General features: G+C 40.5%; 1 protein-coding gene across 9 annotated transcripts in view; it reads left to right on the top strand.

The window, feature by feature from the left end:
• Positions 1-26,484, top strand: part of inpp4b (inositol polyphosphate-4-phosphatase type II B) — a 258,561-nt gene that overhangs the window by 189,947 nt on the left and 42,130 nt on the right. For all 9 annotated transcript variants that reach the window (XM_031277069.2, XM_031277068.2, XM_031277067.2 and 6 more), the window contains 4 exons: positions 1,646-1,757; positions 5,174-5,243; positions 10,324-10,471; positions 20,413-20,543. In XM_031277069.2, the coding sequence (XP_031132929.1) occupies positions 1,646-1,757; positions 5,174-5,243; positions 10,324-10,471; positions 20,413-20,543 (461 nt within the window). The remainder of the gene's footprint in view (positions 1-1,645; positions 1,758-5,173; positions 5,244-10,323; positions 10,472-20,412; positions 20,544-26,484) is intronic.

Genomic DNA, 26,484 nt, shown 5'->3' with positions numbered 1-26,484 from the left:
ATGGGGGGGAAACAGAAAGATGAGCATAGGTGTAAACACTGAGACAGGTGTCAGGCAAGGGACAATGATTAGATTTATAATCCAAGCAATGTTATTTTCTCTGATCGGGGACTGCTGTAAGACATTAAGCGCTAACTGAAGCTCCCAGTGTCCCACTGCAGAGACACGTTTCCCTCCCTCTCCCTCCTTGGAATCCCAATCCTCCTCTCCTGTTTTCCCTCACATTTCTCCCTACCTCTCCTCAGCATCTCTTCTTCCCTTTCCTCTTTTCCCTTGGCCGTGGTTAGATTTTCTCCCTTGTGTCCGACCAAGATGGATAGGTATCGAAAGCATCCTTTTTGCTTCCATTACCCTCTAAAGCCCGACCGATAAAGGATTTTTAAGGCCGATATCGATCAAAATCCGATATTCTGATATATATATATATTTTTTTTTTATCCATAAACGCGTAACAAAACATAAACAGATTTCCCTAACATTAGTTATTTGTAGTTATTTGAGTCCTCACTAAAATATGATAATGTAGTTTAAAAATAAACGTGTTTGTTTTATTGTCAGAACAGAGGAACATCAAAATATATTAACGTTCTGATAAATAAAATGTATAAAAATACATGCTTAAGATATGAAACTTAAAGTCCTTTGAACAAAAACACAATAACAAAAAAGAAATCTAAATGTTGCCAACAGGGACGTTGTAGACCGCCCTCTGGTGGACAAACTATGAAACGCCAACACTCATAACATGGTTGAAGGGTGTTTCGTTAGCTTTTATTTCATTTTTAAAATATTAATTTATCAGAATAATTTATTTGTCATTAGAAATTATTCTGATAAATGAATATTTAAAAAAATAAATTACTGTGGAGCTGCTGAACTCCATTATAAATGCCAATACCGATAGTTTGGAAAATGCCTAATATCAGCCCGCCGATATATCGGTCGGGCTCTATCACCCTCCTTGTGTTTTCTCCTCCTCAGTCAGGGGCGTGTCATCCTTCCACCCCCTGTCTCCCCAGACCTCTGGCTGGCACACAACATCCAATATTTTCTCCAGCTGGAGTGGAACTGAGCACATTAGGGATGGGTCTGCTAAGGTGATCAGACTTACTCGTGCAATGCCCAGAGACCATTTTTCTTCATTTGAAAGCATCTTTCTTACTGCCAATACTATAGATTTTCTATCAGCTCCTTCATCATGGCTCTATGATTGGGAACGTGATGGTCAGGCTCCCTCATATGAAAACTCTAGTATCAATTTTATGTCTGTCAGGGCACATAGCCTGGGTTATTAGACTGCCAATTGTAACAATTATACGAAATGTTCCTTCCTTCACCCCTGTCAACTTCCCGCTGGAGCAGCCTCAGCTTTATTCTGCTTGTACACTCTTCTGCCGAATCTGTCAGAAAAAGAAAGTGCCGCAGTTCAAGCATCAATGTCCTGATTCCAGCTTTATAACTTCACAACCTGTTTGAGGCTCGAAATAAGCTCATTAGGTTTGTAGAGTTTGGGCGCCCAACATGGAGCTGAATCTTTTTCAGGGCCATGGGGTGGTAGTAGCTGGAGGAAAAGATGCTTTTACAGAACAGACTTTTTATTCAACAGATTAAATGACACACTAACTCTCTTCCTGTCTCCCTCTAGGTCGTCTGATGGTGTGTGCGCAGCGGGAACGGTGGTGGTAAGTCGTCTGAAGATGGGGGAGATGGAGGAGGTTGACGTAGACCACATCACTACTGACATACCATCACACAAGGTAAAATAGCAGGGTGAAGACACAAAGCAAGAGTCCCCATGCTCCAGATGCCTAGCGCTAATACTAGGATTAGACTGGCACTGCTCAAGTCCTCAAATGAGATTAAATAAACTTCAGTAAACCCTAATGGGGATTTAGAGGACGTGTGTGCGTGTAATGTCTGTGTCTGTGAGTACATTTGTGCTGTCTCTCTGTCATATAGAGAAAAGATTAAAGAGAGACCGGCCAAATTAGCATCTTGACATTTATACATTTGACCCTGTTTACGTGGGATTGTATAGCCAGTCCTGCAGCCTTCCTTCATCCGACCAGGTGGCAGATGCTTCTTGAATGCAGCTTTCTTGCCGCCACCACCCTCGTCTCCACTCTAATCTCATACAATACATACCACTTAACTCAGCTCTGAAGTGACTTAACATAATCAGGGGAGAGAAAGAGAGTATTCTCCTTCAGAGTTTGACAGTAAACCGAAGATTGTGTCATCTGAATGGGCTGCCACCACACCAGAAATGAAGTTGTATGTACTCTGATTTCACTTAATTTTCTGAACATTCCTAATGGAGCCAGATTTGTTAAACATTTGTCAAGTTAGTGTGTGCTGTAGAGCCAGAGTTGGGTATTAAAAAGTAAAGAAGGAGCTTTAATGATGTTTCTGATCTGTAAAGGGGAACATTCAGAATGTCTCTCACCACAGCTCTACAAGGCAGAACGGAGACTTGTAGTCCTTGCTTTTGATTTGCTGTGTTGTGTGTGTATTTCGTGTGCATTTTTGTGTGTGTGTAGGTGGTGTGTTTGTTGTGTGTGAATCACTGTCTTACATAATTGACCAAGGGCTTCTACATGGCTGACTGGCTTTCGGTTCTGCCCACCCATTTTGCTGGTGCAGGGAGGTTCCCTGCTAGGCTCCAGAGTGTCACTGACAATCTGCCCATGTTGACTTGATGAATGTGTGTGTGTGTGTGTGTGTGTGTGTGCGTGTGTGTGCGTGTTTGTGGGTGTTGTCACAGCACATTTCCCCTTGTGTGTTGTTTCTGTTGCAGAAGATGATGGGAGGAAAGAGGGAAGGGATGTGACAAACATTAGGGAGGGCTCACTTGAGACTCAAGACTCACTTGTGGGGAAGTTCAATTTGTTCAATTTACCTTAACCGTGTGCGTGTCTTGCTGCCTGAATGTAGTGTGTGTGTGTGTGTGTGTGTGTGTGTGCGTGTGTGTGTGTGTGTGTGTGTGTGTGTGTGTGCGTGTGTGTGTGTGATTGTTTGAGTTGCTGCTACTCATGAATATCCCACGGGCCCCTCAAAAACAGTCAGCTGAAACAAGAAAGAGACTCCAGTCACCTTTGATCTGATCTCTTTACATATTTTAGTCATCAAAGAGCCATCAAACACATGCTGTCCGCTGCCTACAATTACAATGGGACTCCTTTCACAGCTGTGGCCCTTGGCTCATTGTTAATACTTTTCATTATCTGAGACCTTACTTGCTTCCTGCTTGCTGAAATTTCCAGATTGTTTCTGTCTGTTTTGTTCAACAGACACATTTTATTTTAGAGTTTGTGTATGTGAGCATGGGTGTTGGGTTGGGTGTCTATTTTATTCAAGATCAGTTTCTAAGCTAGGAGAGGTGATGGATTGTTTCTAGCAGGCATTAAAGTCCTGTTCTGGCGACAGGTTTGGCTGTCTAGCTGTGTTAAATGGTTCATCAGACAGGAAAGAGCTGACATACAGCAAGCAAAAAAAGTTGTTAGTTGTCAGTATTGGTTTGATGAGGAGTCCCCAGACTTAATGCATCAAGAGGCATTGAAGGTTTTCAGTATCAAAGGCCTAGCAGCTGTGATAGGACATATTTGAGTTTTATAAGTAGCAAGGTGTACGGATACAAGGGTATACCGTTTTACACTATTTATGTAATTAACAGGCTGACAACTCTCACGCGTAAACTGTGAGTCTCACGCAATTGACACTTTTCACACTCTCTCACCGGCACATCCATTTTCTCATGCAATGAAAAACAAATGTATAACTGATAGCGCTGCGGTATTAATAGAGGACACTGACAGCACACTGACACTCTGAATTCCCTCATATTTGAACTGTCATACATTTTCAATGTAATCCTGTTCAAGATGTCCCTGAGACCATGTAAAATCGGAGGTAATTTTACTTATTTACTCCAAAATAAATTGAAAGGTTGGTAACACTGAATTAACTTGACGGTTTTATACTTAATAGCACCAACGATAATCTACACTAAAAACAAACATCACAATGGCATAGTAAAAGCCAGGAGAATTTGTGTAAATAATGTATTGAACACTGTGTTTAACTGCTCTAACATCTAACAAGCGTCACTTCCACAGCCAAGGAACACATCATTTACTAACTACATTTGTTAGGGCAGTTACAGGTCAAGTAAAATAAAGAACTAACATATCTACCGTGTAGTATTTCTCCAATGTATGGAAGCTGGTCCTTGATGCTGTCAGAGTTTAGGGTAAAGCTAGCAGCTCTGTCTCTTTTTGTATTTGGAGAAGTTTATACTCAAAGAGCATAACCCAAAATATTGTAACGTAAAGACTGAAATGGCAGTGGAGGTAATGAATTCCCAACCCGCAACCGAGTCAGCGAAGTCACAGCAGTGTGTTTCTCCTCAGCTGTCACCTGCTGTGACATCACTGATTGCAGAAGTGCAACATGTTTGAAAATGTGAACTAAAACGAGAACTGTGCAACAGCAGCTGTTTGCTTTGTGTGGTTCCATATGGGTCTAGTCTTTAAATGTAGTGTTTGTAATGTGCATAAAGCACAGATCGTTTCATTGAAATGAAATGGCATTAATGTAGTAATGCAACAAAAAAAATGTATTATAATATCTGTATCTGACTTATTTTCAGAATTATGTTATAATGTACTAATGTGTGTATGTTTAGTGTTCCATGTTTAATTTCAGTTTAAAAACCTAATGGCTCATCATCTGTCAACTAATGCATTTTGTTATTGTGCAGCCAGCTTGGATCCAACTGGCTGAATTTACCACAATACTTTACACAAATGCTATATTGCTTCTGTCTGACAAAGCTAGCATGGGATTTTTATACCTAAACTGCCACTGAGTTGTAAGAGGAATTATTGGTCATAGGCTATACCTGCAAAAGCAGGCCCACACGACTCTGCGGCCACAGAATTCCGACAACACCTCAGCAGATTTTCCACAGATTTTAAACAAAGAAATAAATATTTCGCTAAATTCCGCACATTTTTATTGTGGATTACCACTGAAAACATGTAATAAAATCTGCAGATTCCGTTTTGGGTTTGCTCATAAGTAATAATCATGATAAATGCCCTCCTGGTTTTCAGGAAATTACTATTATATTAATCTCTTTTTGTTTCTCTCCTTCTGTTCTTTTCCTTTCCAGTGTCCCTTGGTTTGTGAGTCTGCATCCCACGCCTGCATCGACAGAGAAAATAACCCACTGACAGGGCCAGGTATGATTCATACCCTGAACACCTGTAATTTTACTATTCATTGCTGAAACGATGGCAGTCAACAAAAACAAAGTAGGACAAATTTTCCTTTTGTCCTACTTTATATTTTGATTCTTTGTCCACATGAAATAAAAAAAAAGTTATTTTACAGGAGAAAAATTGCAAAAATACACCCTGTCATGGTTTTATAGGAAGGCTTAAAACAATTCACATAGATGTTATTGCAATGCAGCTTTGTGCTTGCAATTAGCATATTCCTTTTTTCTTTTCTTTTTTTAATATGCAGACATACAGAACAGAGAAACACAAACTGAACAAGAACAACAACCCTCTCCCACCCCCCACCTTGTGCAGTCTCGAGGAAAACAAAACAAACAAACAGAAATCACACCTTGCCTAATCACTCTCCTCTAATTCTTGTGGTGTTGAGGTCATTATGTGTGATATTTGTGCTGCTGCGCTTTTCCATAGGTCTATAGTCGATGACTTGGTTTTGTTAATCCTTGCTGTAGAGAGCTAAAGCATAACTATGTCTAGAAAATACGCCAACCACTGTTTTATACAAAGCGAGTGAGGGGGGAGCCAGCGCTGAGCTATCATTTTCTTGGTTGCAGTTGAGCCAGCTAGCCAAATTTTCTCCCAAGCATGTGTAATTTAGAGTAAGTAATTAAGTAACAAAACAATTGGGTCAGTAGGGATTCAACATCCTATCACATCAGATATTATTGATGTTGTTTTATTCCTAAACTCATGCACCTGTCCACACTCCCAGACCATATGCAGGAAATCCAGTTTGTTCAGGTTGACAGAATGTGCAATAGGGCGTGGGAATGATTTAGAGACGTATCTCTTCTGAGGAGTCCAATATGTCCTGTGACATATGTTGAAATGGATATACTGGTGATTTGGGTTCTTGGAACAGTGGAAAGTGTTGTCCCAAACTGTCTCCCAATTAATTACGTTCCCCTCAGGGCTCAGCTCTTGCTCCCATTTATTTACTATTGGGAGTTCTCCTATGGATACTTGCATTAGTTTAGCATAAATCCTGGACACGAATCCTCTCACAGGAAAATCAACAAACCATTTAATGATTGGGTGTGCCTCAAGACTGTTTCCCCATGGCACTCCATAGCATTTTAGGGCTGATCTTAAGCGAAGATAAAAGAAGAAGGATGTCCTGGGGACCTCAAAACTAGTTCTCAGGTCTTCAAAACTTGACATACCTTTCTCATTGAATAGCTGGTCTAAAGTATAAAGACTCTGTCACTCCACTGGTTACAAGCAAAGGGTTTGTTACCAGACATTAGGTGTGCATTGTGCCATATTGGGGTATTCAAATGCCACTTATTGGTGTAACGTAGGTGCTCCTCCACCTGTTTAAAGTTGGTCAATGTGTTGGTGATAATAGGGCCATATGCTAGCATACACTTTTTTGGGCACACACCTGCAAAGGCAAGGTCTTGTAGTCTTAGACTTCCAGTGAGGTTTTGCTCTATTTCTCTCCATGGAACTGTAGATGAGGGGTCCATCCACACTCTGAGGGCCCGTAGCTGAAAGGCTCTGTGGTACACTTTAAGGGTGGGGAGGGCCAGGCCTCCCATGTTTGTGGTACGTTGCAGGGTAGAGTATTTTAGCCTAGGTTGTTTATTATTCCAAATATACTGCCGAATTACGGTATTAAGTTTCCTCCAGAAATGTATTGGTGGGGGTAAGGGGATCATTGTACTTAAGATATTCACACGAGGAACTATCATTTTAACAACAGCAATCCTGGACCGTAGCGATGCCGGCAGCGCAGACCAATATGCCAGATCCCTTTGAACACTCCTTAATATAGTTTCATAGTTGTCTTGGACAACTCGCTGTAGCGATGCGTGTATGGTGATGCCCAAATATGTAATTTTGCTTTGGGTTGGTATTGTACCACTAATCATATTCCTTTTTTCTGAAGGTCCTTAACTTCAAATTGACCTGAACTGACCATTTACAAGATCTCTTCTTCCTTTTTGATTAAAAAAATTATATTATTCCTGCTTTGATTAAATAGGAGTCTTGGTGTTTTTAGGCAGCGAGAAAGACTAGTGGGGGGCATCTGACAATAAAGCAAACCCTCTTGGTTCATTGTGGATGAACTGAAGACAAGCAAAATACACTATGCTAGCAGCATGCAATTAATTTAGTGGCAACACAGAAAGCTAGCCCTCTCACTGGTAGAGAAAGAAAGAATTGTAGTAGAAAATGAAAGACGTGGACAGAAAAGGGGTAGACTTCTGTGTTGAAACTTCACAGGCCTTGTTCAGAGGACACTTTGGAAACTAGTTTCCTTTTTTCATCCCATGCATTAATTTGTTCAACACATCAATTTTCTCTTTTATCCAGATTCCCACCATCCCCCCCAAAACTTCCCAGCAGCCCTACACCTGTTGTCATGGTGTCATTGTCGCTTACTGTTTCTACTGTAATTACCTAGTGAACTGCAGCCATGTTTGCAGGTGCACATCTGCAGCCTGTCAAAACAATACCCTCCCTGCAGACCCCGCCAGATTGAGTAATGCAATTTAGTCTTCCACTTTTATTACCTTTCACAATGAGCATGCAGAGAGCAGGGAGAGAGGGGAGCCCACACACAGCACATCTTGGGAAGTCATTTTCTTAAGAGGTGTCGGGGAGGGAAACGGAGGCGCCTGATTGGTGGCCAGATTAGTGTGGTGGCAGGGGGGAGTTCAGGGGTTAATCTGCTTCTCTGACAGAGGGGGAAGTCAGCAACTGTCGCTCTTCTGATTAAGGCTGTGCCTTCACCTCCTTCTCTCCATGTGTCCCTTTCCCCCCCATTTATTTGTATCATCCATTTCACTTACTCTAATCCCCATGCCAACAATGTCTGAATATCCCATTTCATTTAGTTGTAATTATGAATCCTTTCTGCGGTGATTCCATGGCCAGGCTTAACCCTAATTATAATTAATTTAAAAATCAACTTCAGCAGCGTAGAAAAATAATAATAAGCCTCTCCATAGCCCATTCGGCTTACAGTTATTGTCCTTCAGAAGAGCTCTGTCTGTATGTACCTGGGTTTATAGTGTATCCATACCATAGAAATAGAATGAGAGTAGAAAGGACATTCACATTCAAATCAACATAGCAGGATGGTCAGACCGTTGGGCATTTTTTTGTTTTTTTTTTGCATTGCAAAGAACACGTTGTAGCGGGCTAACTACCGCATAAACTTCCATATAAACCAACTCACTGAGGTTTTGCAACAAACGAGCAGTGGAGAAGTACGAAGCATGGAGAGGTGTCTTTTGTGCACTATGTCTATTGCCTTGCTGCTAGAGAGGAATTTAGGATTGATGGATTCAAGTGCTTCATATTTGTATTGGTAAGTCATCAAGAAAACAGAGTTCTCATACCAGTGAGTGTGACACACTGATGTGTGTTGTCACCATAACAGCTAACAACAATCACCATTTTTAATTAGACTAGTCAAATGCCAACAACAAACCGTTCTGCTCTCATTCTATTTTTTATCATTCCCTAAAATTAGCCTTTTTAATAAAATATCATCAAAATGTTCTTGCTGTTTTAATGCTGAACATGTATTTGGTAGTAAATAAAGAGTGATAGAAACAATTTTGGTGCAGAAGGTCAGAAGTGTCGATGTTCAAGAATTTTGCCACACTGCCCCTGAGCAATGTCATATGGTGCTTCATTTCAGTGCTTATCATGGTTACTGTAGCTATTAGTTTGTCCAATTTTGCCAAGTGCATAGTTTTCACATTTAAAAGGAAAGGCTGGCATTATACCATTTTTTTTTTTTTGTAAACAAATCCCACAAAATGACCAAAGTAAACACTCAGTAGTTTGTCTTTCAATACTTTCCGATTTCTTTACCCCATCTCTGGCCCCAAGTTTCATCCTTAAAAAAGGCTTTCCTAAACAGCTAGGTTTTACTTTACACAAGCACATTTTTTATTTGGATTTCAAATGATTGCCCAAAATTCACTTAGAAACCAGCATTTTTGTTGTTAACAGTTGTTAAAACCAACCAGCCAACATACAGTACTTACTGATGACATTACTATATAAGAACACTCACTGTAGTGTGCCTTCTTGGAGCCATCTGCATTGAAGGGCATCACTGAACTTAAACACTCGAAGACAAATGACCTAGCACCACCAGGATTAATGTCTTGGGCACTTGGACACAGACAGATGACTTTGAAAAAAGGACAATCTGGGGCCACATCAGGGTACAGTGCACTTTGATGGGTTTGGTAGGGGGAGTGTTTTCTGTGCTGACAGCAGGAGCAGAAGTGTGTCTCCCACTTTTGAATTCAAGCAAAAACATTTTACTGGTGCCATGCATGTTTGACTGCCTAGAGTGAGATTGTCAACATTTCACCCCGGGTGCTTCAGCTCCGACTTATTGAGCGACTTCCTTTATGACTGCAGCTCTGGAAAGGAAAAGGAGTGGTAAACACTGTTCAAGGCACACAGCTTTCTTGCCCTCTGCTGCCAGCATGCAGATAAGAGCATTAGAACCGTTTTTCGTTTCCAGCCTCCAATTGCTGCTATTAGCCACTCTCTACAAAAATGAAGAAGATGGGGCTGAATCTGAATAGGTTTTATTGGGGAGTTAGGTGGTAGGGTTAGTAAGCAAAGTTTCAGAATGAGTCATCTATCTCTTTAACCTAATAAACAAGAAATTAAAATGGAAATGGAGGAAAAAACATTAACAAGACAAAGTGTTAGTATTTCAGTCGGTATTCTAGTCCGCTGTGGCAGCACAGCGGACTAGAAAGAGAAAGGCCTTGGAAAATGAGAAACCCCTTATCAATGACAGACACATTTATTGATTATAGTATTTAATTTGTGCTTCATACCTCATGTGACTTTTGAAGAGTTTCTGTCTGTAGTGTCCTTGACGGTGCCAGCTGCCATAGTTGTTTTAGATCTTCTATTTTCGCTTTGTAAAATTTAAAATGTTAGAATTATCTTTGATGAGAACATGGTGTATTTTCTGCTGTGTCAGATGGTTCAATATTTCTTTCTTCCTTCTCATTTTGTCTCCCTCTCTCAGTGTTCAAGAACCCAATATGCAAGGTGTACAGATTTCAAACCGTGGACAGCAAGTGGATGCTTGTGCGAGAACAAATGGAGGAGTGCACTTTGTCCTTTAGCATCCCCAAACAGCTGCTCTCACTGTATATTCAGGAGGACATAAGCAGGTAAGTCACTTTGAAATCATACTGCCGATTCTGTGGATGTCATTGCCAGCTTTCTCATTGCATCAGTTAGCTTGTTTCCAGTTCAGTTTGTGCAGGCTTCAACTAACCAGCCAATGAAGAACAATCAAAAGTTCAAAGTAAAACTCCAACCAGGTGTTACCTCATTATGTGTAGAGTAGGTAAGTGTAGTTTCTAGACCGTCGTTCCCGACCCAGTTCACAGATGTAAATGATTGTTTAAAGGGTCCGCCTATATTTGGTGAGGGGTGAATTATTCAAATCTGATTAACACTTCAAAAGAGGCTCCTCTGCCCATGTATCCAGAAAACGTCAAACATTGTCTCTTTCAAACACACTCATGCACACCTTCTCCCTGTCCTCTCATGAAGCTTTGTAAGAACGCTCCTGGAACATCCTGTCACTGGTGTGGAATTAGACCAAAAATTCCCTGAATTCTGGGAGAAGCAGACATTCTCTGATCAGCAATTTTGTCAGAAATACAACAGAGAAGCAACTGGCGTATTTGTTAACAGCGCAGCCAAACAAACTCATAGAGTAAAGTTAGTAATTGGCCTTTTCTTCCATCATGCCATGGGCGGTTATGATCTGACTTCATGCTGTCCACAGTGCAAGTCGTTTTCCACACAATGGCAGGACACAGTAAAGTTGCTTACCCTGCGAATAGGCCAACAACTCGACGTTGAACAGCTCACTGTGGCGTCTCCTTCTTGTTCCATTACTCCCTCCAGTATTTATAGCGCAGAGCAGATTGACTGCATTAAAACATTGAATTCAAAAACATACTGCAATTAAAGTCCAGTCCAGTTTATACTGTGTCCTTAAGACAAGGACAGCGAGAGTACAGGGAGGCTACAGTAGATGCCAGAATGTAGTTATCGAACGACAACGCAGGCATACTGCCCAGGCGTCAACACACACACCGTTATTTGAACCCTGCTACAAATTGGCAAAGTGAATAAAACATGGCCAAACGCAGCAATGATCTACTTCATAATTCATTATACATGACGATGTGACTCACCTCATAAGCAACACTATGTAACCCTAAGCCAATCCTCCAACCTTCATAGCTAACTAGCTGCTAACTTATTTGATGCGCTTGCACAGTATGCCAGTTTCGGTCCGTGACTCGTTTGGTAACTACATGCTAATGCCGCATTCTATTTACCTCGCAACTCTGTTTTAACAAGGTCAAAGTCGTAAACACGCCCCCTGACCTCGGATTTACGAGCTCGGAACTCGTACAACCTCGCAGTAGCCCGAGTTCAAAATCCAACATGGCTGCCCCCTGTATCAACAGTTGTGAAAAGCTGCAGTAACATAAAGTTATAAGCACTTCTGTCTTATTTGTGTCACTAAATCAGTCGTTCACACAGGCATGTTCAACTTCTATCTGTGGACTTGTTACGCTGTTTGCATGCACAAAAAACGGCGTAATGCGTTGTTATCAACTGGTATTGCTAACAATAGCTAACCGGGCTAGAGCTAATGAAAACAATGAAAATCCAACTTTTAAATAGAACGCATTCAACTCGGGTATGACGTCATTCCCAGCTCCGGCTTCCGAGTTCCGAGGTAAATAGAACGCGGCATTACATCTACTGTCTCTGTGTGTGCACCAGTACACCCCATCAGGCTTGACCAGTGTTTGTCAAGGCAGATCATTCCTCAACTGGCCTGTTGGCCCTGGCAACCCCTTCTCCTGCATAACACATATAGGCATGCAAACATACACACACACACACACACACACACACACACACACACAGATTCAGATGATCTTATTATACTCCCATTAATACAAACACAACACAGCTACAACAACACAGCTACAAAACAAATACTCTACTCTACTCAAATATTGTTATGAATTTGGTTGTGGGAGGAGAGTTTGATTTGTAATCATGTGCACCTAGGATCACACAGAGTTCAAGGACACATTCACATGCAAAAATATACACACAAGTGTGATCATACACTCCACCACACAAATACACATTGAAACACTCGCACAACCATAATTGACCGATTGACAAGACAAGCTTTGGTATCAGTTTACCTGTCTAACAGACAGTCTGCTCACATTCCCAGACCATGGTTCCCTCATGTCTCAGTTTCTCTAACCCTTCTTTCTGTTTGAATAGAAGATGGTCTCCTCTGCAAACGGATCATTTAAATCACAACTAAATTTAGAAGACACTTACAGAATAATTATTGAATGTCTTATCTGTATCATACAGCTCATAAGCACACATCAGGCTCTAAACCATGACTACCATATGCAATGTTTGTTTATTAACAGGCATGTATACCGTATCACCAGCTTGGTTGTTTAGGCACCTCTCCTATAATCCTCTTTAAATGTTGTCTTTCTCCACGGTGCCTCTCCATTAAACCGATTCTGTCAGCCAGCGTCACACTGGTGCTACTGTAGCTCGATGTTTTTAATGATTCAGTTAGTGATGCAAAGTTGTGAGTGCAGCAGTGGATGGTGGGTGGCTTCGTTTGCTTCCCCACTCTGTGATAATGTTGAATGTTTCTGTGTGTTAGTGTGTTTATTAGAGCACTTTTCTTTTCAAATGTCTGATGTAAGATACAACAACAAAGGACATGAGAGACGTTGTGACCTTTTTTTGCTCTATGGTGTTTTTTGCCCCCAACTGCTCCTTCCAGGCAGCGCTGCGACCGCTGCCTTCAAGGCACCTAACCTTAACCCTAACCATAACCATAACCAGTGCCTAATCCTAGTGCCTAGGCAGCGCTGCCTGGAAGGAGCCGTTGGGGGCAAAAAACACAGATAAACCCTTTTTTTAACATGGATATAGTTAATCAGCCTACACTTGCTCTTATTGTGCCCTTCCCCCTGCACCTTTACTCTTTCCAGACAATAGCCCTCTGATAAAGGAGCTGATACCGTATCCCTCTGCCCAGCACCCCACTGCCTAATAACCCTCATTTAGCAAGCAGATACGTTTCTCTATTATTTTACCCATTATCTATAATTTAGACCAGGATCATCCACCCTGACCTCATCTCCAACCCCAACATAAAATAACAGATCTCTCAGGAGACAATAGTCCACTGTGACGCACAAATAGCAGTGGCTGAGAGGTATAGTTAAACGTTAAGATCATTGTGAATGGTTGCAATCTCTTGGAGAGGATTGTTACAATTCAGTACCATGTAACATTTGCTATATAAACCGTTTTTTTGTTGAGTTTTTTAAGCCACTCTCATTTACAACGATGCAAATCTCATTTCTGTGATTATTGCACAAAACAACTTTTGAATACACATGTATATTTATCATTGGTCTCTGTTTAAATCCCTTTATAATTAAGAATGGTTTTAAGCACTATTTATACGCCAAAAGGGAAAATGATGCTTCCTTCGAATAACCTCAAATCAAACGCATCCCTGAGCTGCTGCCTGTGCTGCTGCCTGCGCTGCTGCTTGTGTTGCTGCCTGTGCTGCCGACAGGCTGCTGCCTGTGCTGCTGCCCATGGTACTATTAGCTTCCTTTGCTCATGGTAATCTGAAATGTACTTCCTTTGTGAAGCCTCCTGTCTATCTTTCTATGCCATAAGCATAACTTACTTACAACCACCTGCAGAGCGTGTTGGCAGAGCCGTCCAGCATGTGGCACCTCACTGCCTTGAGGTTGTTTCCAGCTGCATGTTTGTTTAGAACAGACAGAGGCGAGGGATGAGGAAAATGTCTCAAACTGTATGTGATCAGCCATTTGTTTTACAGCTGGTTCAGTTGTTTATTAAGACGGGCTAGAATGTCATTTGCAAGTGTTTGCTGTATGTATTAGCTTATGGCATATGCTGGGTTGTGTATTTAAAGAGTCGGTTCACCCAAATTAATAATGAAAAATAAATCTCACTTACCTCTTGTGGTATCAACCCATGCAGATAATCTTTGGTTTAATTTGCCAGGTTTTGATATATCCCTCCCTGAGATTTCTGCCTCTCCCCTATTCTCACATTGCCAGACCTTCCTCCACAGCGCTGCGAAGGAGGGTCTGGCTAGTCCACACAACATTCCTGTATAGGAGAAAAACTTGCTCTGTTTTTTTGGCATTTCTTTAAATCAATCTCAATCGTCTTGTCGCTAAGCACCGGACGGAGCAACGGTGCCTCTGCAAAATATCCTCGAGAAGGAACTTGTTTTGGTGTACGTGTACATTTAAAAGTTGTTTTAGTCGTGCAACAGAAAACTCAGATTCCACAGATAGTCTGGCTAGCTGTCTGGATTTACCCTGCGGAGATCTGAGGAGCAGTTAACCATATTCCTTATAAATCGATTGGAGTTTAGAATGGCAAGGCAAGGCAGCTTTATTTGTATAGCACATTTCAGCAACAGGGCAATTCAAAGTGCTTTACATGAAAACAGATTAAAAAATTTAAAACAGATAAAATACAAGAATAAAAGTTACAGTGCAGTATAAGAAATGAAACATTGAAGAGCAATTAAAACAGTTAAATATATAAAAGCAGATAAAATAGGAATTTCTCTTTATATGCTTATATAGATTGTCATACAGTGTCAACAATGCAACTTCAGTATAAGAAATGAAGTTATTTAAAGAAAGGCAACATCAAATAGATAGGTCTTCAGCCTTGATTTAAAAGAACTGAGAGTTGCAGCAGACCTGCAGTTTTCTGGGAGTTTGTTCCAGATATGTGGAGCATAAAAACTAAACGCTGCTTCCCCCTGTTTAGTTCTGACTCTGGGGACAACAAGCAGACCTGTCCCAGACGACCTGAGAGGTCTGGGTGGTTCATAGTGTACTAGCAGATCAGAAATGTATTTTGGCCCTAAACCGTTTAGTGATTTATAAACCAGCAAAAGTATTTTGAAATCAATTCTTTGATGCACTGGAAGCCAGTGTAGAGACTTCAGTACTGGAGTGATGTGATCCACTTTCTTGGTCTTAGTGAGGACTCGAGCAGCAGCGTTCTGAATCAGCTGCAGCTGTCTAATTGATTTTTTAGGGAGACCTGTAAAGACTCCGTTACAGTAGTCTAGTCTACTGAAGATAAAAGCATGGACAAGTTTTTCCAAGTCTTGCTGAGACATAAGTCCTTTAACCCTTGATATATTTTTAAGGTGGTAATAGGCTGACTTTGTAATTGTCTTAATGTGGCTGTTAAAATTCAGGTCTGAGTCCATGACTACACCAAGATTTCTGGCTTTGTCTGTTGTTAACATTATCGTTTGAAGCTGAGTGCTGACTTTTAATCGTTCCTCTTTTGCTCCAAAAACAACCACCTCAGTTTTTTCTTCATTTAATTTAAGAAAGTTCTGGCACATCCAGTCTTTAATTTGTTCAATGCACTTAGTCAGTTGTTGTATTGGACTATAGTCCCCTGGCGATAAGGCTATATAAATTTGTGTGTCATCCGCATAACTATGGTAACTTATTTTGTTGTTTTCCATAATTTGAGCCAGTGGAAGCATGTAGATGTTAAACAGGAGAGCCCCCAGAACGGAGCCTTGGGGAACTCCGCACGTCATATTTGTATGCTCAGATGTATAATTCCCTATAGACACAAAGTAGTCCCTATTCTTTAAATAAGACTCAAACCACTTTAGTACTGAGCCAGAAATGCCAACCCAGTTTTCCAATCGGTCTAGTAATATGTCATGGTCGACCGTATCAAATGCAGCACTGAGATCAAGTAATACCAAGACTGAAATTTTGCCACTATCTGTGTTTAAGTGGATGTCATTAAAGACTTTAACAAGAGCCGTCTCAGTGCTGTGGTGTGGTCGAAAACCCGACTGGAAGGCATCAAAACTGTTGTTTAGTGACAAGAAAAGGTTCAGTTGTTGAGAAACCGTTTTTTCAATGATTTTACTTAAAAATGGAAGGTTTGATATCGGCCTATAGTTGCTCATTAGTGACGTGTCTAGATTGTTCGTTTTTAAGAGTGGCTTAATGACTGCAGTTTTCAGGGCCTGTGGGAAGATACCTGAGAGAAGAGACGTGTTTACAATCTGTAGAAGATCTGTAGCCAAACAATTTGCAACATTTTTGAAAAGGCCCGTTGGTAGAATATCAAGGCAGCAGTAGGAGGTTTTCAGATGTTGTATAATGTCCTCTAGGTTTTTACGGTTAATCATATGAAATTGGGTCATATTGGAATCTGTTTTGCCTAGACACTGTGACAACACATACCCTGTACTCGATATGGAAGCACTGACTGTTTAATTTTCTGAATTTTGTCATTGAAGAAGGTGGCAAAATCATTGCAGGCCTTTGTGGATAAAAGTTCAGATGCTACTGGTACTGGAGGGTTTGTTAACCTATCGACAGTAGCAAACAAAGCACGTGAATTATTATTGTTTTTGGCAATAATGTCCGAGAAGAAGGACCGCCTTGCATTCCTCAGTTCCAAATTATAAGTGCGAAGTCTCTCTTTATAGGTGTTGTAGTGGACCTGGAGATTAGTTTTTCGCCACCTGCGTTCTGCTTTTCGACACTCTCTTTTTTCTGTTCTTACCAGTATGGCATTTCTCCATGGAGATCTTTTCTTATCAGAGACAGTTTTTACCTTAATGGGAGCAATGGCATCAATAACATTTGTAATTTTACAATTGAAATTGTCTACAAGCTCAGTGACTGAGACCCTTGAGAGGGCGGGTGTGGACGAGAAAAGCTGAATGAAGGTTTCACTGGTGTTGTCAGTGATATACCGTTTTCTTTCTCTTTGTTTGGACACTTTTGTGCACAGAGATAGTGCCATTAAAGAAAACACAGGAATGATCAGAGAGAGCAGCATCAGTCACCACAACCTTGGAAATGTTCAATCAAGTCCAGAGTGTGCCCCTTGTTGTGTGTGGGCTCCGTCACATGCTGAGTCAGTCCATAGTTCTCAAAAATACAACACAGTTCTTTTGTCCCTCTATCCTGGGGGTTGTCAACATGAATGTTGAAATCACCAGCAATAACTACACAGTCAAAGTTAATACAGATTAAAGACAGCAGTCCACTAAAGTCGTCAAAGAAGGATGCACAGTATTTAGGTGGCCTGTAGATAATTAGAAATATAGGTCGAGAGGGGGACCTTAGCTGAAGAGCCACATATTCAAAAGAAGCAAAGTTTCCATAAGCTATTTGAGTACATTGGAACGAGTCGTTAAACAAAATGGCGACTCCACCTCCTTTCTTATTCGCTCTATTCTCACTCATAAAACTGAAGTTAGGGGGAGCTGACTCAATGAGAACAGCATCACTGTTATTATGGTCTAACCAGGTTTCAGTTAAAAACATAAAATCAAGATTGTGTTTAATAATAAAATCATTGATTAAAAATGATTTACCCGCCAAAGACCTGACGTTTAGTAAGGCTAGTGTTAGTGTGTTAAAATAATTATCTGTCTCGTTTTTTGGGACAGGCTGTGGCTGACGAGGAATGGATGCTAAATTTGCTAAGTTGGCAGTTAAGTGCTTCTTTTTCTTACTTAGCGGATTCACCATTCTTTTTCTATTACCTATCACAACATAGATTGACGAAGAATTGAATACACAGGGCCCAGGCTTGTCCTGGAAAGAGTCATGAGTGCCACTAGGCGTGCAGCCTGGACCCAGCACATATCAGTTAAAGCTTGTTTCATTCTGTACACAAGCATACTTATCAGTCTGTTGAGAAGGAGTTAGCTGCCGTCCTTGAGGGGGCAGAGGTGCCTGGTGTTTTACTTTCAGTGGTTGAGTCCAAACACATGGCAACACAAAGAAAGCGGAAGGTGAGGGACATCTGGCCGAAAACAAGGGACATCCAGCAGAACCTCTGGCGGCACCAGAACAATCCCGTAAATGAAACGTCTTCGATATTGCTACATTTACACTGCTACATTTTGGTTTTTAAGCGGAGTTTTGAGCCAAAAGCGATCTCCGTGCACACAAGTGTTTTTAGCTCCATTAGAAGAACTAATCTCCGTTTAAACTAACACGGCCAAGCCGCATATCTCATCAACATTCTCGTATACTGGGCATGCGTGTGCCGGGCTAAACAGGAGGCAGCATGTATACTCCGCCCATTGCTGGTAGTTGCCATGGTAACCTGCGGCGAAACATTGGCGTCAGTGTTGGTATTTCCAAAGGTCTCTGTTTGCAGCCATTGAGACTGCAACACAATCTGGAGATTCCAAACCAAAACGGGGTCAGAAGTTTTTTCAAATTTCTCCGGTTTAGGGGCTCTGCAATGCCAGAGCAATGTGTATGCGAGGTGTAAATGTAGCAAAATATATTTGTTTTTAAACCAAAACGTAGCAATGTAAATGTAGCCATAGACTACCTCTCACCTAATACATTTGAGGCAAATGCAATTTCTTTGTGGTGCTCACTATAGCCTGACCAATACTGAATTTTTGAGGCAGATACTGATATCCATATTTAGTAGTTTAAAATCTAATAACAATGTTTTTTTAGTGTTTTCTTTAACTGTGACCAAGCTGCATACTAAGCAGGACATTTTACAACCTTACAGTGCTCTCTGGTTGCCAACTATGTAATGGAGACACTGTTCCTGAGTTACATTCTGTGGTGCAATTCCTTATTACTTACTTTAAACAAAAAAAAAGACATAAAAATGCAACCACGTCTTTCCAAAACAAACGGGGTGTCTGGATAATTCACAGGCCTGGCTGTAAACAGTTTTTAGTGAAACTACATTCTAACAAAAAAATAGTAAACTCTTGACAGCATGGCTAGAAACCACTAGAGATATATGGGAAAATGTGTTTTGTTGGGTTTGATAATACATATGACCTTGACTCACTCTGTCTCTTTCTCCGCCACTTTCTCTATCGCGTTCTGCTGTGTTTTGAAGTACTTCAAAGTAATCTAAAAATAACTTCCTTACCTGAAGGAGACAAGGAAATAGTCTGGAGAGGCTATCGGTGCCTAACGCTTTGTTGTAGTAGTTGAACTACAACAAAGAAATAACTACTACATTATGCATTCAAACAATTATGCTTGGTCTTAACAATAAGTCGAACCAACGAGCATGCAGCCTTTCATTTTAAGACATACAGTATGCAAAATGTATGAGGTATAATCACTTAAAATTGGGCTCATTATCATGAAAGCAATGCATATGACCGTGTATTTGTTATCCTGAATACCATGTTGAACGTCTTTCAACCTCTAATTTCTATAATATCACTGCAATTTACTTTTCAATGGATGCGGGAGGGCTGGTTTCTGAATGATATCTGTCCATCTGATGTCGCCTTTCAGATGCAAATAATAAACCACTGAAAGAGACTGTACTTCCTAGTAGGGAATCAGCCCCACACACACAAACACATACACACAGAGCCGCTGTTACTTCGTAAAGAAGGGGCACAGATGATTTTGGCGTTAGGCTGCAGGCACCACTAGATAAAAGACAAGTGACGGATCACTCCAGTGACATCAGTAGAGACTGGCTGGGTTTATTTTATGCGTAATGGTAAAAGAATGACCAGAGCAGGGGAGGAATTTGATAGGGCAGAGTGGATAAGTGGGCACCAGCTACTAGCCTAAGGTTCAGCAATGTGTTTATCTGGCTCAGCACAGGGGGCTTTGGGACGTTACTGTGTGCATGTGTGTCTGCGCCAGTATGTGCAAGGCTGTGTCTGTGTTTTGCCAGTTAATTAACATTGTTAATGTGTTTTTTATACCCAAACTAGAAAACATTAATAAAGGAGTTTGGGAAGCATGGATATGACTCAACTCTAGATGTAGCCTTACACTAATATTCAATGCTTTTTCTCCCTTAAATTACAGTAGACTGTTTCACGTCTAATGTCTATGTTTTAAACACAAAGAAGCTAAGCAGTAAAAGCAAGCAAGCCAAGATTTGTAGACATCATTGATGATATGTTTAATATCGATTGAAGGTCCTCATAGATCTGTGTTATCTGTAGGGTGCAGGACCTGAAGGAGCTGGGGGAGCTTTCTCCTCACTGGGACAACTTAAGAAAAGAGGTGATGACACGATACGGAGGAATCATCAGCTCTTACCAAGAGACTTTGGCTGAACTGGACAAGATTACTGGTATGACTGCACCTGCTGCTAAATTTTACATACATACCTGTATCCACGCAACATATTCTCACTCCCATCTTGTAAAATACGGATGCTTGTTCAGGTGCCTTTGTCGTCGTTATTGGCGCTAAAAGTCTCCTTTAGCGTCATATAACGCGCTTTAACTAAACGCACTTGGTCGGACTATTGGCGTCACTTTTGATACAGTTACGTTAAGGAAAAGGTCGTGGGTGGGCTTACGTTTCTGTGACACGCGGGAAGAACGGGACGGTTAAAGAAGAAAGAGACTTTAGGAAACGTGCCGGGCGGGACACGAACCCCGGTCTCCAGGGTGAAAGTCCCCGGTACGCTCTACAAACGCGCTGAAGGATGCCTTTTTCGTCGCTTCAGACGCTGACAGCCAACTGTCCAAATGTCCATATTTTACGAGTTCAGAGTGAGAACAGGTATGCACACGTGTACAAAGCCGTTTTACTCAAAATCATATAAAAAAAAACCTCTTAGTTATGGATTAGTTCCAAGAAGTTTGGAATGTCCTTGGTTTCACCAGTGTCACTTTCTTCTGATATGAGTGTCCAGGTTATCTGGTTCGGTATATGAAAATATATTTTTTTCTCTTCTTATCATGGTTTGTCCTTGGTTGTACAGAAAAACTGTATATATTATATATATTTGGAATGAGCCATCATGCATACTGTTGTACTGGGACAAAATAGAAACCTGGCAAAAGTTTGCAGATGGCACTGCATACCTTATCAATCTACTGAGTCAGTGTTGGTTGTGGTGAAAGTAGTTTTTTACTGTAATGTGTAGTCCCTAAATATAGAGACATTATGGGAGTAATTAAAGGAGTGAGGTGTATAATGTAATCTGGCCTGACCTGTCCCTGTGTTAACTCTGTTATAACCCAATCATAGTTCAAAACACTGCAGCGGCCCCTAACCTTTTAGGTTAAGTCCAAAAAGAGAGGACAAGTTTAAGTTAAAAGATGGACTCTGGGTGATTTGTGTCAGTGGAATGGAAAGCTCAGTGAGAGGTTGTTTCATTTAGCTACTGAAAATGTGTGTGCCCATGTGCTCTTCAGTGTTTTGTCGAAATAAACGTTTGCAGTGCACATAAAAACTAATGCAATTTTCTGCCATGTGCAAACAAAAATATGAGTCTTGCATCTCATTTACAAATATTATGTGTTCTACTTGGTATGCAAATAATTTTTGCACACTTTTTGCAAATGTTTTACATAATAAAATGAATCCACTCAGTTAGCTCTAATGTAGTGTACAGAAAGTAATTAGGCTGTTTGGCATTTGCCTCTGACACTGAACAAGGAAACACTGGACATGTGATTATGCCACAAAATGCCAGTGTGGTGAAAAAATGTAGGTAATGTTTTGCTGTGTTTTATTACTCAAAAGCAGGATAAAAACTCATACTACATATGAACATACGTAATATAATATACTTTATATACAGAATATATATGTTGTCCTTATACATGCACAAGCACAAATCTTATTGTACAATACAACAGTACAGTGCGTACATTATCAGTCTCTGTCCTCTACTGAACTTAATAAATTATTACAAATGAAAATAATGACAGGAATAACAAACCAGACATTAAAAAGTTCATAGACTGAGCTCCATAATCTCTTCCCATGCATATTTTAGTTTCTTATGGGCATAAGGAACATCATAGCTACTGATTAGGTTAGCTCAGATTTTTTTTTTCTCATCCCCATAATGAGATATTTGTCTCTGCTGCTTTTTTCTTTGCCTAGCTGATAAGAGATGATGTTGGCTAAGCCTCTGCACTGCCTGCCTGAGCTCTGAGGGCGGGAGTTGAGGGTGAGGGGAATGGATAATGTGCCATTGGTCATTATGGTTCTTGACAAATCCCTTGTTTGGCGCATATGCTGCAATGCACAAAGGAACTCCTGCCCAACTCACAACTCTGGTCCAGCCCTACATTAACTTAACAGGATGACAGATAAGTTGGGTGGGCCAGCTCAAAAAAAAGCAGATAGTAGAGACACAAAGAGACGGCGTGTGGAGGTGGTTTGAGCGTGAAGACCAGTGGATGAGCAAAAACAGGAGAGAGAAGGAATGACAAGATTGTTACTCAAAATAAGAAAATGGTGACAAAGGCATTGAGAAATTAATCTAAACAATCAACAAGCATCGTTGCTGTCTTACCTTGTATGTACATACAAATCACTACATTTAAGGGATGTCAATATGATGTTACTTTTAAAATGTCCATCATATAAGAACTTAATGTAATCAGGACGTCTTTCAAGCTTATACACACAAATTTCTATCATATTTTATGGCAATGTGTTAGTCTATATAGAGCAATACAAAATGAATGGGAGGATGCAAAATATAGAATGCTTCCACAGTATAGAGTTTGTATTCTCCACATTTTATGTTTTCAAAATAAAAATATAAATTAAAAAATAGTTTGGTTTTGCATTTTTGCAAGTGAGCTTCGCTGTCTTTACATAGGATATTTGTGCAGTTATTTTCATTAGACACTGACTTGAATGCATATGAGATAAGGTCAATCAAGTCAGAAGGATTTTCAGGCAAAAAAGAAGAATCAGTGGTCTGTGCACATTTCATGGGTAAGACGTAGGTTTTTCTTATTTTTATGTTGTGTTTTTTGTAAAATTTACATCAAGTTGGAAAAACTGCTGGTAGAGGAAGAACAGTCTGCTGGGAGGTTTAGTTAGAGTCCCTATGTTCAGGTTCAATTTTCTAATGACGAGCTGACCTAGGCAAACACTTCAGATACTCTAATAACTGTATTCCATTCATAAATTAATCATCCCTACTTTCATTGTTTACCGGGCGGCAATTTAAAGGCGCAGAAGCAATCTTGTTTGCTTGGTGTTTGTTGGACCTCCAGTACTGCCAGCACGTCTCTTCACAAAACGGTCAGTCACTCTTAAACTCCATTTATGGGATAACTTCAGCTTAAGGCCCAGAGCAACAAATTGCAGATTGAGGCTCATACTTTACTCGTTCTCTCTCTCTTTAATATCTGTATTAGAACATCAGTCTCTGCAGTCTGTTGCCTCCAGGTAAAGATGTTCAGCTGTGGAGTGCTTACATTTTCTGTTTTCCAGGTTACTACAGACAACATGAAAAATGGTAATGATAAAAAAAAAGCCCTTAAAAATAATAGCAACATGTTAAAAGACATAAATTGGATCAAAGTTTAAAAAAAAAAAATGACCCTCTTGTCCAATTCACACTTCTCTCGGGCTGATTCCAGTGCTCACACAGCATGTGTCCAATCCTCTATGTCTACAACATATCTAACTGTTGATTGATTAAAAAAAAAGCCTGCTGTGCTCTCAGCACCACAGGAGCATTAAGATAAAACCCTTAACAAGCTACAGACCTACATTGATCTGACAGACCTTACTTACAAGACGCTGTTGCTGTAGTTTGTGATCTTCTCAGCTTGTCCTCGGGCAGACATTTATAGCATAGGAAAAAGGTTGGTCATCTTCTAAAGCATGGGTCTTCAACATTTTTTAAGCCAAGGACTCCTTAAATGAAAGAGAGACGGAGCAGGAACCCCCTACTACATAATTAAATATATATAAAATTATATAAAATAAAATGAACCTGGGCCTACAATAACCTGTAGGGCAGCCTAAAGCCTTTATAGATACATTATTTTACATACAATACTAAGCTATTCAAATAATAATGTTTGGCATGATTTTACAAATCATGTTTTGGTGTTAAACATACATGTGGCACAGTGAATCTTTTGAATTAACTGTGGATTGCCTTAGTAAGTAAGTGGGCCAGTAAGCCTATTATGAGAAAGGCAGATTTACATATACTAATAATATGTTGGATTTATGTTAGGTCAATTTGGTGGCCCCCCGTCAGTAACTCTGAGGACCCCCTAGGGGCCCCAGACCCCCTGTTGAAGATCTCTGTTCTAAAGTATCCATTAGAACAGAAAAGTGGCAAAGACCAAAGGAAATTACATGAAAAGATTAAAAGAAGAGATAGTGGCCAGATGTTGGTCAGTATTGCTGGCATCCAGCCCTTCTGTCACATAGTCAGCCCACCTTGGCAAACAGATGGGGATCTGATATGGCTAATTCATCTAACCCACAACAGTCACTAGCTTGATTAGCCTGGTCCCTAGAGCTCTAAAGCAGACAGTGAGAGCCCACTGAGCAGGGATGACAGCTTAGCGGTCGACTGGAATGTTAGCTTTTGGAAACGGCTCCTCCTAGCACAGAAATGTGTTGATGTGCAGACCAGTTGGATACTATCTGGGTGAAGACAACAGTATATAGGTCAGGAGTTTTTATTAGCCACAATATGGATGGCAATGTTGGTCTGTCGACTGAAATTCTCAACAATTGGATGTATTTTATAATTTTGTACAGACATTCATGGTCCACAAAAGATGAAGCCTTCTGATTTTGGTGAGCCCCAGAATTTAACTCCACCATGAGATTGACATTTTTGGTTTTTCAGTTTTTAGATTATTTGAAGGATTGCTGTGAAATTTGCTACATATTATATTGAAGGTCGCTAGAGGATAAATTCGACTTTGGTGATCCTCTCGACATTTAATTTTACGTCATCATCTGGTCAAAATTTTTATTTGCCCATTTCTTTGGTTAATGGCCAATATCTGCAAAACTAACGATATTCCCCTCAGTCTCAGCTGTACTTTTTGTTTAGTGGTAATTAGCCAATGTTAGCATGGTAACATGCTCAACTTAGATTGTGAACCTGGCAAATATCATCTGCTAACATCAACATGTTAGCATTGTCATTGTGAGCATGTTAAGCATGCTGAAATAAGCATTTAGCCGGCCTATTCAATTGGTGACATCCATCCAAGAAGCAACCGCCGTCCAGCACAATCACATAATTTATATTATATACAACATAGGATATCCTTTATTGTTTATAATATATCATCAGTGTGGTTTCTTGCCCGATTTGCTTGGGCACGCAGAGAAAATAGACCAGATGTCAAAATATTGCTGCAGATCATGAGCAGGCCGGGGAGCTCTGGGGACTGCACGTCCTGTTGGTCTGTTTGAACAGCCCAATCTGTTAACATGGGCGACGACAGGAAGCAGGCAGGCTTTGGGGGGCTTCCGCCTCCTGTCTGTGTCTGTTTCTTAGAAATAACCTAGTATCACTGTTGGTGATTGTGTTTTTGAAATTACGTACTTGTTTCACATATATGTCAGTCTAAGCGAGAGAGATGAGCAGACACACACAGACACACAAGCAGACTGAAAATGTCTGGCCCATCTACATTTCGTGGTTTTTGATATTTGGCCCAGCTGAATTTGTAAATGAATAGCCCTATTGAACACCCTCATAGAGCATTGCATGGCTGTAGTCTCACAGACACTTGCTCAAATGACACGCTAACTACTCCATCCTGGTGTGACTGCTCAATACAGCACATGTGTTTTAGGCAGAATGCGTCACATCTGCACCTGAAAAATAGGCGCAGAAGCCTTAGTAATTCTGGGCCTTACTGTTGTAGACTGCACATTTCACTCTCTCAGCAGCCTTAACTTCCCTCACCAAGTACTGTCCTCACCTAATTTTCGGTCACCACAAGCAAACCTCTCCCTCCCCTACAAACCTACTGATCAGTGATCATAAATGCATTTTCTTTGATTTGTCTGTAAATGCTGACCCTTAATGTCTTAAAAGAACATTGCATTCCCGCATAACTCAGAATACAGCTGGTCAGTTTTACAGAGCGCCTTTGCAGTGATATTAATAATCTCAATGATGTAGAATTTATTATGCAGTTTTCAATGAAAATTGCTAGGGGTGATATTTGATCAATCCCCATTGTTTAACATCCATGTAAAGCAGCTGACCAGAACTTGTTTTTTCCACTTAAGAAATATTAGTAAGCAGACTAACTTATACT

Source organism: Sander lucioperca, chromosome 4, assembly GCF_008315115.2.
Source record: "Sander lucioperca isolate FBNREF2018 chromosome 4, SLUC_FBN_1.2, whole genome shotgun sequence".
In the NCBI taxonomy this organism is placed as follows: Eukaryota; Metazoa; Chordata; class Actinopteri; order Perciformes; family Percidae; genus Sander; species Sander lucioperca.
The sequence above is the reverse complement of the archived record's forward strand: the minus strand, read 5'-3'. Positions and strand labels throughout refer to the sequence as shown.